At 36.9% G+C, this 13,355-nt stretch overlaps 1 protein-coding gene across 1 annotated transcript in view; it reads right to left on the bottom strand.

Annotated features, from left to right (window-relative positions):
- Positions 1–2,260: 2,260 nt before the first annotated feature.
- Helz (Helicase with zinc finger) overlaps positions 2,261–13,355 on the bottom strand; it is a 454,315-nt gene continuing 443,220 nt past the window's right edge. Inside the window, exon 21 of the mRNA XM_068225301.1 lies at positions 2,261–3,126. Coding sequence (XP_068081402.1) covers positions 3,014–3,126 — 113 coding nt within the window. The 3' untranslated portion in view covers positions 2,261–3,013. The remainder of the gene's footprint in view (positions 3,127–13,355) is intronic.

Raw genomic sequence — 13,355 nt, forward strand, 5'->3', positions numbered from 1 at the left:
CCTAACCACATTAATTAATTTATTATTTATAGCAGGTAATTTCTGTGTCCAAGGAGGAGGAGGAGGAGGACTGCTTCCTGTATGGAGAATGTTGCAGTCAAACTGCACTACCAAGGACTTTCTTTGGGTGGATAATTCTGTGATAACTGCAGAGGAAAAAAGTGTGGGGGAAGTTGGTTGTGGAACAAACAGCAGCCAAGTCTCCCACCAGTGACAACGAAAAAGAAGATGAGCACAGTGAAGCCTTCCAGTTCTGAGGCAAGTGCAGCAGTAGACACCTTACATAGATATCCGTCATCTGTAGAGAGGGGTGAAAATAATATAACCTTTATGAACTTGAAAAACAAATGGAGGATATTAGAAATAAGAAGTGTAAACAGAGATCGATTCTGGACTATTTCGTTAGGAAACGGTGATTGTGTAGTGCTCCATCTCGAATAAGTGTGTGTTAATGTTGTAAATAGGTATAATAGTAGAAATAAAAATGTTCCATCCAGAGAAAGAAAATGAATTACATGTTAGATAATTCTATAGCCATTCTAAGAAAGATAACTAGATTTCTGTATACTGTATTACACAATTTTTTAACAACCTATTGGTTCCCTTCTCATGGTTGGTGGATGAGCAGAAAAAGGCAGTATAGTGTCAACAGTTAATTTACACTGGATCTTTATTTGAGTTAAGTACTGTAATAGGATTAAGAATAAAATATTCCCTATAAATTAATAATACGCATGTGTGCAACATTTACGTCCTTTTCCAGTGTTTTTACATATATAAGTTGTTTCCCATGATTTACACGTTTTCCCCGTTGGGTCCTTTGAAAAGTGTAAAAGAGGGGTAATACCGTATGTCCAGTCTGTTGCTGTTGCCACAGTGGGATAGAAACACTTGGACACATGATCATTTAAATTTAATTTCGTATCTCACTTCTGGTTAGTCACTTCTGGTTTATTACATAGGCACTGCAACATATCTGACACACACCATACACATGACCAAGTCTAATAAGACATCAAATAAATGTACGAGGTTAGAGTCCCGACTATGAAAAATATTTTCATCCAGATTATTGTTACATTGACTGCTAATGTGCAAACCTGAACATCAATTTTTGTTTTAGGACCATCAATAATTCAAACATAAAATCTAGCCTCCAAAGTAGATACAGTGAGATAATAGAAATTCAATAACACTGCAAGACAAGAAGAATTTAGGAAATAGAAACAGAGGGGGCCTGTATTACTATCTTTAGTGTTATGAGACAAACTTTATAATTTCTTACCACAATACCTCACTATGTATAGGGATCTTAGTTCTCGTTCAACATGGTGGTTTCAGTGCTTATGATGAAACAGTGGATAAGAAAATGGCAGAATAATCAGTGCTGTGGGATTTCATGGAGTTCTACTCCTAAGGAGGGCAAAACTTTTGGTTATCTCAGAGGAAAATATGTTTTTAAATTCAGTCAAACTGAAGAAAGTCACTGATTTGTTGGGACGTTCTCAGACTATCCACAACCAATGGCTTGATCCCGGTCTTGATTGCCACTTCTTCTAGTCCCTATCCATTCCGGATATCGGCAACCATCTTGGCTGTGTCTTCTCTGTTGTGAGCTGCTTGGAGTAACTCTGCCGATGTCTTGAGAGTCCACTTAGCTGTTAAAAAACAGAGATTCTGATGATCATAAGCTTTACCGAGTTAGGTTTCTCAAGCTGGATGAAGACTGTGATTAGAGTCGTGTCATCTTTTCAGATGAGTCTACGTTTAGCTCAATATTTGCATGTTGTGCAAAAATTATGGTTCAGAGTGTGAAAATGCACTGATAGGGTGATCCAGATTCAGCAAGACCACCTCTCAATTCATACCGGTTATATAGCTCAAGTATGGTTTGCTGAAGGGGTGCACATCAAACTTGTTGTCTTGCTTGCTCAACCATCAGACTTAAATGCTACTGAACATGTCTGGAGTGAGCTGAAGCATCACATGCAATTAAATTGGTCACAACTGTTTTCATGATCAGAAAATCTCTTGGATCTCATATCTTACACGTGGGATGCATTGGATGATGATGAACTTTACCAGAGCCTGGATGGTTGAAGGAAGAAATGGATACGAGTTTATATTAACTCCGTCCACACAAGTTTTTTTAGGACCATCAATAATTCAAACATACGAGGGCGAATCAAATATAAATGGAAATTATTTTTTTAAATTTATTGCATCAACCAAAAAAAAATACACATATAGAGATCACTTTTCTACACAGTGTCCTGCATTCGAGATACATTTTCTCCATCGGATTGGTACGTTTTTGATGCTGTCCTGATAGAATGAAGAGGGACGTGTGCGGAGCCAGTTGTGCACGAACTTTTGCATCATCATCAAACCACTGTCGTCCTATGTCTTGTTTGAGTGGTCCAAACAAATGGTAGTCGCAGGGCGATAAATCTGGACTATAGAGAGGGTGTTCCAGAGATGTCCAGTGAATTTCCTCCAGTTTTTCCCGCATTAAAGCGGCTGTATTCGGCCTTGCATTGTCATGGAGAAGAATAACGTTTCGATCGGTTGTCGCGTCGCTTGTTGTGATACGCAGCTTTTTCTTCATCCAAAAGGCTACAGTAATAGGCCGCATTAATTGTCCTCTGTTCGTGAAGAAAATCCACCATCAAAATGCCCACGGAGTCCCAGAAAACGGTTGCAAGCACCTTTCCAGCAGATGGGCGTGTTTTGCCCTTGATCGGACCTGCTTTGTCTCTTCGCCGCCTCTTCATGCTTGCTTGCTTTGACTCAGGGGTGTAATGATGCACCCAAGTTTCATCACAAGTCAAAATACGATGCAAGAAAAACTCTCCTTCCTCCTCGTAGTGACGCAGGAGAGTCTGACAAACTTTCTGGTGTAAAGTTTTTTGTTCCTGCTTGAGGAGACTAGGAACTCACCTGGCAGACAATTTTCTGAAATGAAGTTCATCGTGGATAATGGTTTGAACACTTCCATAACTTATTCCTATGGCTAAAACAATTTGCAAAATTTTATTTGCCGATCTTCACCAATAATGTCATGAATGGCAACAATGTTGTCTGCAGTGATGCTTGTCCATGGTCTCCTTTCTTGAGCTTCATTTTCTACAAAATTAGAATGGAATTAACATATTTATACTATAGAATATGCTAAGTAACTTGTTATATTATGATACTGTCCTACACTTATGAAAGTTTTCTTTTTATTAACATTTCACAGGAAGGCAGCTTAAGCATAGTAGGGAACAACCAAAACATGTGTGACTAAAGATTTTATTCCTATCAATGAGTCATAGACGTGACTTTTATAATGTAAGGTGCTTTAATAAACATCAAATTGCTATGCGACCCACCTACTATATACAACCACCCACTCTAACCTACGAGCTGGTCACAGTTTATACCTAGCCGTTACATACCTCTGGGTTGGAGCAAAGAATTATTTACTTGGTTCTCACAGAGAGCAAAAGATATGCTTACTTAAATCCACTAAACATGATCAGATAAAATGCAAAATAATATATGGAAATCAAGAAAATAAGGAACAAAATTTAGATGGATAAACACACGGAACTTCAGGCGGGGCATCACAGTGATAACCTTAGTTTAGAGCCACATCTGCCAAGTTATGAACCTCTTTTTAGTTTGTTTTTGCATGCATCTATTCAATTTTACTTTCATACTTATCCAACAAATCAATCCAAATGACCTATATTTCTAATATTTTAATAATTATCCAGCTACTATTTCTCTTATCTTCTGAATAGTGCTAACAAGTCAAGACTTACGGGTACACCTCAGAGTAAGATTATGCAATACTTGAACAGTACAATTACTTAGAATTGAATTAGTTGAATGTTTTAGTACCATAAAGGGAAATACTTCACAAATGTGGAATGTTAAATACCAATCTACGCATAACTGAGAAAAATTTATAAAATACTACACATGACACTAAAATTAAATGCAGATATTTGAACATGGGATTTATATGAAAAACTAATCTAATTAAAACATTTATAGTATGAAAATATGGAGATTTGATTTGGCTAACTATGGTATAAAACCAAGCTTGATTATATGTTTGTAGATATTTTACTTGTAAAATCTGTACATGTTTCACATTTAAAAATTCTAGTTTAATATTATCAATTAAATCTGTATTCATGATCAGTTCCCAATTTTCCAGATATACATACAATTCATTCAACATCACCAGATTCTATTTTCCAAACAGGGTTTGACAACTAAACCTGAAGCACTAAGAAAAATATATTTTGAAAATTACATTTGTCCATACTAAAGATTTGGAACATTTAAAGAATTATTTTTAAAATAACATTTGCATGGTACAGGTACTGGTATGTAACATCACCAGCATATATCTAATATACAGAATATCAAATCCATTTTGGAGAACAAAATCTGACCCTGAAAAATGATTAATAATATAAATAATCAGTAATCTTCTATATAATGAAGACTGGTATATCTTCACTTGTAATACAAATTTACTTCAGACTAATGACAAACCAACTATGTCAGCATAAATTTCATTATCTCATCTTATTCATAATCTTTCTTTCTTTCATCTACAGGATAAAGTAATGTACAGCATTTTGGTCATTGCAATTTTAATTCAACACTGTACTTGACACCATCATCCTAATTTTAAGGTCTGGTCCAAACTGCAACACATTTGCTTTAAACATGCAGGTTATTCTGTTAATGTTATCACTTGAACTCTCAATACCTTAAGGAACAAAAATATTTTAAATTATTTTTTATAGCACAAGATTTCTTCTAGCAGTTGGTCACATGAATTGTAGAACAACAAACTATTAACATCTTCAGTAAAATTGAATTACTTTAAATTTTATTTTTAACAGTCTTGAAAATTGGCAATCTGAACAATTTATAAACCACTATAAACTAATGAACAACACGGAAGGTCATTTTACAAGCAATGGAAAATGATCTAAAATGATTTTTTTTTTTTTAAAGAAGAAAGAAACATGTAAAAGTTTAATTAAGAATAGAGACATATAGCCCTTGAGGAATACACAGGAGTCTGAAGTACATTAATGACATCAAAAGATTTACAAAAGACCAAAGTGTTTTCCTTTCCTGGGGAATTTGAGGCAAGTTATACTGTATGATATCAATTTAGTATTTGAGAACAGTCAGCTGAATTTTGTTGTACTGAACACAATGGCATATATCTCTATGAATACAGTAAAACTGTTACTCTAGGTTTATCTGCATTTAGTGAATACAATTCTCACAGCTTGAAAGAGCGTAAGCAGAATGTTTCCTTACTCTTAGTTAGCACATTTTTGTTATATTTTCAATTTAAAGTACAAAATGTTTGGTCCCTAGACAAACATTAGTTGGAGATTATGCTGCACCACCATCTTATACTTGGAATCTAATTGAATTATATGAATATAAAGAACTATCATGCCCAGTGATTGCACACATCTAGATGATCAGTCAAGCTGGAAATGTACTAACAACGCTGTTGCAGTATGCTAGTGATGTCACATTTTAAGTCCAGGATAGAACTATTTGAGCTCCATAACTGATGTTCTGCAATACAATATCCTCATCCACGACCATGTATCAACATACATGACGAAAATAAAATAATGAGAACAAATTTGATTTTTTGCTATTTGCTTTATGTTGCACCGACACAGAAAGGTCTTATGGCGATGATGGAACAGGAAAGATCTAGGAATGGGAAGGAAGCGGCCGTGGCCTTAATTAAGGTACAGCCCCAGCATTTGCCTGGTGTGAAAATGGGAAACCACGGAAAACCATCTTCAGGGCTGCCGACAGTGGGATTCAAACCCACTATCTCCCAGATGCAAGCTCACAGCTGCGCGCCCCTAACTGCACAGCCAACTCGCCCGGTGAACAAAACTGATACGTATGAACTATCTTCTTAGGAGTTTTTATATGTTGTCCAGATGAACAATAAAAAACTGTCGCATCTCTGGAGATGTGAAATATAAGAAAGTCCACCTTGGCTATGTTTGTCTTTGTACAATCAGCTGGATGAGTTTACAACACAGCCCGCAGCACTTTATTTCAGTTGTTCTCACTCTCCCTTCTCTCTCCTCATGACATGCACATGCATACAGTACTATGAAATTATAAGGGCAGTGGGTAAGCTGTAGACTACAAAATTCATGCGTACCATAACAGCTGAAGTTCCTACGGCTGGTCAGAGCTGGATACAGCAGATTTCTACTCGGAAAGAAGACAACAGATTAGTTGAAACTTCACAGGAAAACTCATTCTTAAACTCGGCAGAACTCGTGTACGTGACCAATTTTCTTGGATGTCCGAACATGATCTGTAAATGATTACAACACTGCAGAAAAGCTGCCGTCAAAGAGTTTCTCTCTCTGATGAACACATGGTCTATCAGTGCACCTTTGCCGAAATGGAGTTAAATCGTAACTGGGATCTTATGATCTTCTCCATGGAGACTCGGAGGAGTAGGGGCAGTTCATGCTTACAAGCATTTTCAAATATTTTTCAAATATTTGAGAGATTTTCCACCTTTTCAATGCTATAATGTATTTGATTATTAAAATACAATTAAAATATCGTGGGGCATGTTTCATTCCTTCCTCCGGGACATCTTCAGCCACTTATTAAATAAGCACCAATTCGAAAAAACACAAAAATATACATTAAAATGATGTGACAATATGATGCCGGCCCCGTGGTGTAGGGGTAGCGTGCCTGCCTCTTACCCGGAGGCTCCGAGTTCGATTCCCGGCCAGGTCAGGGATTTTTACCTGGACCTGAGGGCTGGTTCGAGGTCCACTCAGCCTACGTGATTAGAATTGAGGAGCTATCTGACGGTGAGATGGCGGCCCCGGTCTAGAAAGCCAAGAATGACGGCCGAGAGGAATCGTCGTGCTGACCACATGACACCTCGTAATCTGCAGGCCTTTGGGCTGAGCAGCGGTCGCTTGGTAGGCCAAGGCCCTTCAAGGGCTGTAGTGCCATGGGGTTTGGTTTTGGTTTTTGGTTTTGACAATATGATGCTCTGTCTAATTACAACTATATCTTTCATTAAAAGGTTTTGAAGACACTGTCTTGATGAATGTTACACAGTCATATGAACTCATGTGAGACAATAGTATTAACACAATTTACAACTGTACATGATAGTTGATAAAAACGGTGTCCTTGAAAGTATAGGTATAATATATCCCAGGAATATGTTGGATGTTCTAAAAAGACCAGTAATCACAATTTTTTCGGTGTCTGTTTTTCATACAATTACTGTTCATTTTAGAACATTCCAATATATTCCTAATATATATACCTATACTTTTGTTTTTTAATAAGCAAATACGATTTATTTACAGTATTGAAAATGTTTGAAAAATATACTTAAGCACTGTCAATACGGGTCTTCAATGATGAAATATTTCATGCACAAGATATATAGCCGAGTATTCATGCAGTCACCACATATCTGTGTCGTGCTGGGAGTGGATATCATCTGATGGGACTGGAGTGTTTCATTGGACAGATGACAGTCTCACAATGGACCAATATTTCAACACTGTTTAGTATATAATGGTACTGAGTGTGAGAGAGCACTCTCCAGGTGAGGTAATACAGTTCGTGCAAGACAACTTCAATCCAAATGAGCAGTCGTCGTGTTCAGGGCTGATTTTCTGAGCAGGACTCCATTGAACTGCTCAATTGGGTCTCATGAGCTCCAGACTTGAACTCCACTGAACATGTGTGGGCAAGGTGAAAATGCCATATAAAGAAATGCTGGCCTTGCCCTCCCCTGTGTTTGCATGATGCATTGTGGGGCAGTAAGTTGCATGCATAGGAGGGGATCACCCTTGACAAGGAATACTTAAGAAGCTTGTTGAGTCAATGCCACGTCGGTTCCAACATGTTGTTCAAGCCAATGGATACTGGACAAGGTAAATAAGTCATGTCTAACACACTTCTTGCCAGGACTAACATAATTAAAAGCACAATGCCAGATTTTGCAATGAACAGAAATACACATGTATCTGGTTAATGCAACAACCTAAGTATATATATTAAAAAAACTGCATACAGTAGAACTCAAACCCTGGTTCTCACCTTGACAAGCGGGTACACTTCGTTGGAGCTAACTGGCATTCACATGAACAAGCGTAGTACTGTAAGGCTTCCCGCTGTGCATGGCACGTAGCATATTAACACCTCTACAAGAGTACTTTGAGGGGCCAGTAATGATAAACTACACGCTCATTGCAAGTATTCGGAGTGGAAATGCAAAGACTGTTAGTAGGGTGCATTAAAAAATAAAATAAAAAAAATAAGAAAGAAGCCGATACCAGTATTCGAATACCAGATCTCCTAGTTGATAATCAAGGACCTTTCCCCTACACTAGCACTGGCAAGCTGTGAAGTGAAGTGCTTCGCAACAAGCTTCACTTGCCAGGCATGTCCCTCACTTATATTTATTTAACCATCATGGCAGTTTCTTGTCCATTTCATTGCTGTGATATGTGGAAGGTTGCAATGTGTACCAACAGCCACATTTTATCAGGAACACATCGTTTAACAATAAGCGAACTGCATCATTTTTTGCTGTAGCTGTTTCGTCTCACCCTAGGATCACAATACCTGATACAGGACTTTAAACATTGTGTGTGTGTGTGTCAATTTTCGATTATTCAAGCATACATCATTACCTAATAAGATTTCCACTTTTTGCTATGAATAATCATGCTAAATAATTCTTGCAACTGAGACCAGATTAAAAGAATTTTACAAATTATAAACATCTTTACTAGTGACATAAGAAGAATGATAAAATTCTTTTCATAATACACAGCAGAAACATGCATATCACATGCACATAATTTATGCATGTTCACGGTTGTAGGATCAAATCCTGGCACAGTTGGCTAATCATTAAAGGTGGTTACAGGCAAGATAAGCACAACAGTATGTAAATGAACCCCTATCCAGAAAAAGATTTAAGCACAGAAGATAGTAATTGAAGGAATGTTAAACAATAGTAAAATGCTACTGTTTAAAGGATATAAAGAATGGAACTTAGGTTACTAAAATCTGCATAAGATGGAAGACAATGTGTTTGGCTGGCAATAACAACATAGTAGCACCACCTAACTTGGCTTCAACACAAGAGGTAAGATGCAAAGGCAACTGTATTTTTTTCTTCATACCAACAGAATTAATTTTTCAACCCTACAGAGAGGAGAGAATATTCATTAAGGCAACTCTTAAATTTATCCTTTTACTCCTTTATTCTGAACGTCAGAAGTTTAGTGTCACATTTAAAGATATGAAGATTTTATGTGGTAGAAGTCAGACAAGGAGATGGATTCTCATCATCGCTCTTTAAGTGTGTTCTTGAAAAAGTCTTAAGAAAATTGCAAAAAAACAAATTAATGAGAGATTTAAACGACGTTATAGAGGAGTCAACCTGTAAATAGATTGTCCAGCTTTTGCATATGACCTAGCAATCTTGCCAAATTCCTTAGATAAAGCCACTAAATATGCAGAATTATTGAAAAAAATAAAATAAATAAATAAGGCGAGCAAGTTTTCAGACCTCTTCTAAGTAAACTAAGTTTATGACAAACATTAAGACAGCTTCTAAGGAAATGAAAATGAAAACAAACACCGAGCTCTGGAGCTAGAGCTAACAAATTTGAGTGTCATTTTCTTCTTCTTCTTCTGTCACCTTTGTCCAGGGAACTCTTGGGTCAGGTAGAGGATCATCTGCCTCCATCTTGCTCTCTGGCCTGTTCCACTTCGATGCTTCATATTGGTTAAAATTACGGTGGGCTCAACATGCCTAAAGGCATATTGTATCTAACAGCCAGGTTTCAATCTGGAGGACAGACACCATTTGAAACCACTCCTAACCTGCAGAACAGATGCTGCACACTGAATTACAGTGGCGTTTTTTCGATTTTTCTGTCAGAACAGGAAAATGTGACAGCAGAATTGGAAAACAACTGAAAGAAGAATACTTAAGGGATATATTTTTCTTCCAGAACTTTTCCCAATTACTTGCAGTTGGCAAGCTTTATGACTGTATGACATTCCTGATGCCAATGCTACGAGGAGGGATGTACCACTATTGTGTGTTTTAATGCTTTGTAGTGTGATGAGTTATATGTAAATGAAGATGTTAATTAAGACAAACACAAACACGTAGCTCATGAGCTAGAGACATAGCCAGGAATCACACCCAAGGCCTCTGAACTAAAGGTCGCTATGCAAAATATTCAGCTAAGGAGACAAACAATACTAAGGGAAATGAATGAAATGAAAATCTACAGCCTGTTTCCAGTCATTCGACCAGGTCAGGAATAGAATGAATGAATGAATGAAGCGCCACCCAGCGGTGAGGATAGGAATTGTGCCGGCTGCCGAAGCCTATCGCACTACTCTGGGGCAAGGATTAAAGAATGACAGATGAAATGAAATGAGTTTGGAGTGTTGCTGGAATGAAATATGACAGGGAAAACCGGAGTACCCAGAGAAAACCTGTCATGCCTCTGCTTTGTCCAGCACAAATCTCACATGGAATGACCGGGATTTGAACCACGGAACCCAGCGGTGAGAGGCTGGTGTGCTGCCACCTGAGCCACGGAGGCACTAAGGGAAATACAGAGACCAATTAAAAATAGAGAACAATAGAGAAGATGCCACAGCACTGAATTTTACACACATATTGAGAAAATTGCAAATACAATTAGAAAAAGAAAACTATTGTACTATCTATGGACATGATTAAAGAATACACCTTAAAAGACATGCATAAAGACTTTTCGTCTACCAGTACCTTGGAAAGCTGAAAATAGCCAATACATGGATTAGAGAAAATGAAAAGACTTTGAACTACCCACAAAGACATTAAAGAACTTTCACCACTCAGGAATTAAAACAAAGAAAATGAAATAGATGTGCAGAGGGGGAAAAGAAAAATGGAAAAAAAAAAACAGCTGAAATTAACATAGTTTACAGTGGCTGATGTGAACCAAATAATACCGTAATAATCCCCTCAACTACAGTCTTAAGAGATGTTAAAAGAGTACAAGAATTATACACTGAAAAGGGGTTCTTGCATTTAATCACTCTTACACATCAACTGACTGTGCTGAGATTCAATTCTGCAATTTTGAGCAGAGAAGGCAAGCACCTATCAAAGATATGCAGCAGTCACTACAGAACATTTTTAGAGCATCAAGACTCAAGGTTTTCCAAACATCAGCGAAACACAAGTATGTCTTGTCTACTGTAATGTAAAAAGGGTCGGGCGGCCTGCAAATTGTCAAGAAAAGTATAAATAGATGATAAAAGTAACAGCTCACAATTATCTACTGCAGGGTATTAAAATAGTTCATGAAATTTGAGTGCTATAAAAATACAGCATGTATCCTCACACTGTACATGGAATGTGTGTTATAAATCTTTTATTTCCTCAACAATGCCCCAATAACACCTGAAAATGTAATTACAGTAAGTCATCCTTGTCAACTCATATCAGAAGGTGTTAATATGAAAGTTGTGATTCGAGTATAGCTAAAATAATTTACAGTAATATTAGAATAAGGTACTATTCCAACATTTGTCTGGAATGAGTATGGGAAAACCAGGGCAAAAACACATTCAGGATAGCCAATTAACAGAGCTAGATTGTAATCTAGGATCTCCAAAGTTTGCAGTTTCTAACTTTTTTTAAGAACAAACCATTGGTTTGATGAACTGATTATGAAGCTGAACTACTGGGAACATCTGGTTGCAGCAGCTATCAGTGTGATATATAAATATATAAACGATGAATTAACATACTCATTTACAAATAGGCGGACTAAATTGACAAGAAGTTCAATGTGACATATTTTTCAAATTTCAACATCTTTATTGATGATGAAGATGACAACAACAACAACAACAACAACAACATGTGCTTAATGTCCTTTTAACAACTATCAGTCTTACAAGATGCCAAGTGCTAGTATTTTACCCTGTAAAGGAGTCCCGTAATGAGCTGGTAAATCTGCAGACAATGGGCTAAAAATAGAGGTTTACTCAACAATTCTCTTGCATCTGCAAATCTGAGTTGTTCTTGTCAATTCATATCAGTAGGTTCACACATCTTTAGTCTCAAGATTTGTGTAAGGAGATAGTACAGGTCATGATGGGAAGAATGTTAAATATACCGTGCATTCAAGAGACAAGATGGACAAGAAACAATATTAGAGAACTGGGTGAAGCCTACATGACATATTCTTGTGGAGAAAATGAGAGGAAAGAACAGAATTGAGTGAAGACTGGAAGAAAATGCAAGTGAAGTGGAGAAGTGATAAATTAATACTCATGAGCCTAACAGCAGCAGGTATCTGCAATATTAGCTCAGCATCCACACCACAAACAAGATGTTCTGAGAAAGAACATTTAGGGGAGAAACTCATGAACATGTGAGAGGCATTCTAAATACAACCATAAAATATTATTTTGGAACCAATATGAATGGAAGAACAGGGAGAGAGAGAAAAACAGATACAATAATTCAGTATGAGAAATAAGGAAGAGGATATACCTCACATTGCACAAAATGGAAACAAGGGTGAGAATGATTGTTGCCAATACTATGTTAAAAGAGAGAACAACATTTGGTGACTTAGTACAGTAGGGCAATCAAAAGCCAATTAAACTATTAGTGCACTACAGGGATAAGGAGAACAATGATTGTCATCTTGGAAGAAGCATGCATGAAACAATACAGAGAAGAAAAGAATAGAAATCAACAGGAAAATATAGAGGAAAGACAATATAAGAGTTTGTAATCTAAATGAGGAAAGGATTAATTAAAAGAAGGTACAGTAAAATGGCATGATGGCGTGGGAGGACAAGAGGATGATTATCTCGTATTTCCAGTTTAGACAGTAATCATCTATGGGAGGAAAAACAACTGAGAATGAAAGAGACATATAACACCGCACATAAAAGTCGTTGGCATTTTCAAAAGCAGAATGATGGAAAATTAAAGAGATACTGTGGTAGAAAATCTTAAAAAGAAAGAGAAGTCTTCCAATGAAGGAAGAAAGGAAGTACATTATAAAGAGATTAATCAGCAAGTCAAAAGGCCATTGGCCAGGGCAAAAGAAGCAGCCATGGAAGAGTGATTTTATTTTATTTTATTTTATTTATGTTACATTTTATGGCCTACATTGGACTACTCTAGTCAATTATACTAAGGATTTCTTGATTTCCAATATTTTTTAATTCTGAGAGATGCTGCCTTCCTTTGTTCT

Source organism: Anabrus simplex, chromosome 1 (assembly GCF_040414725.1).
Source record: "Anabrus simplex isolate iqAnaSimp1 chromosome 1, ASM4041472v1, whole genome shotgun sequence".
Taxonomy (NCBI): domain Eukaryota; kingdom Metazoa; phylum Arthropoda; class Insecta; order Orthoptera; family Tettigoniidae; genus Anabrus; species Anabrus simplex.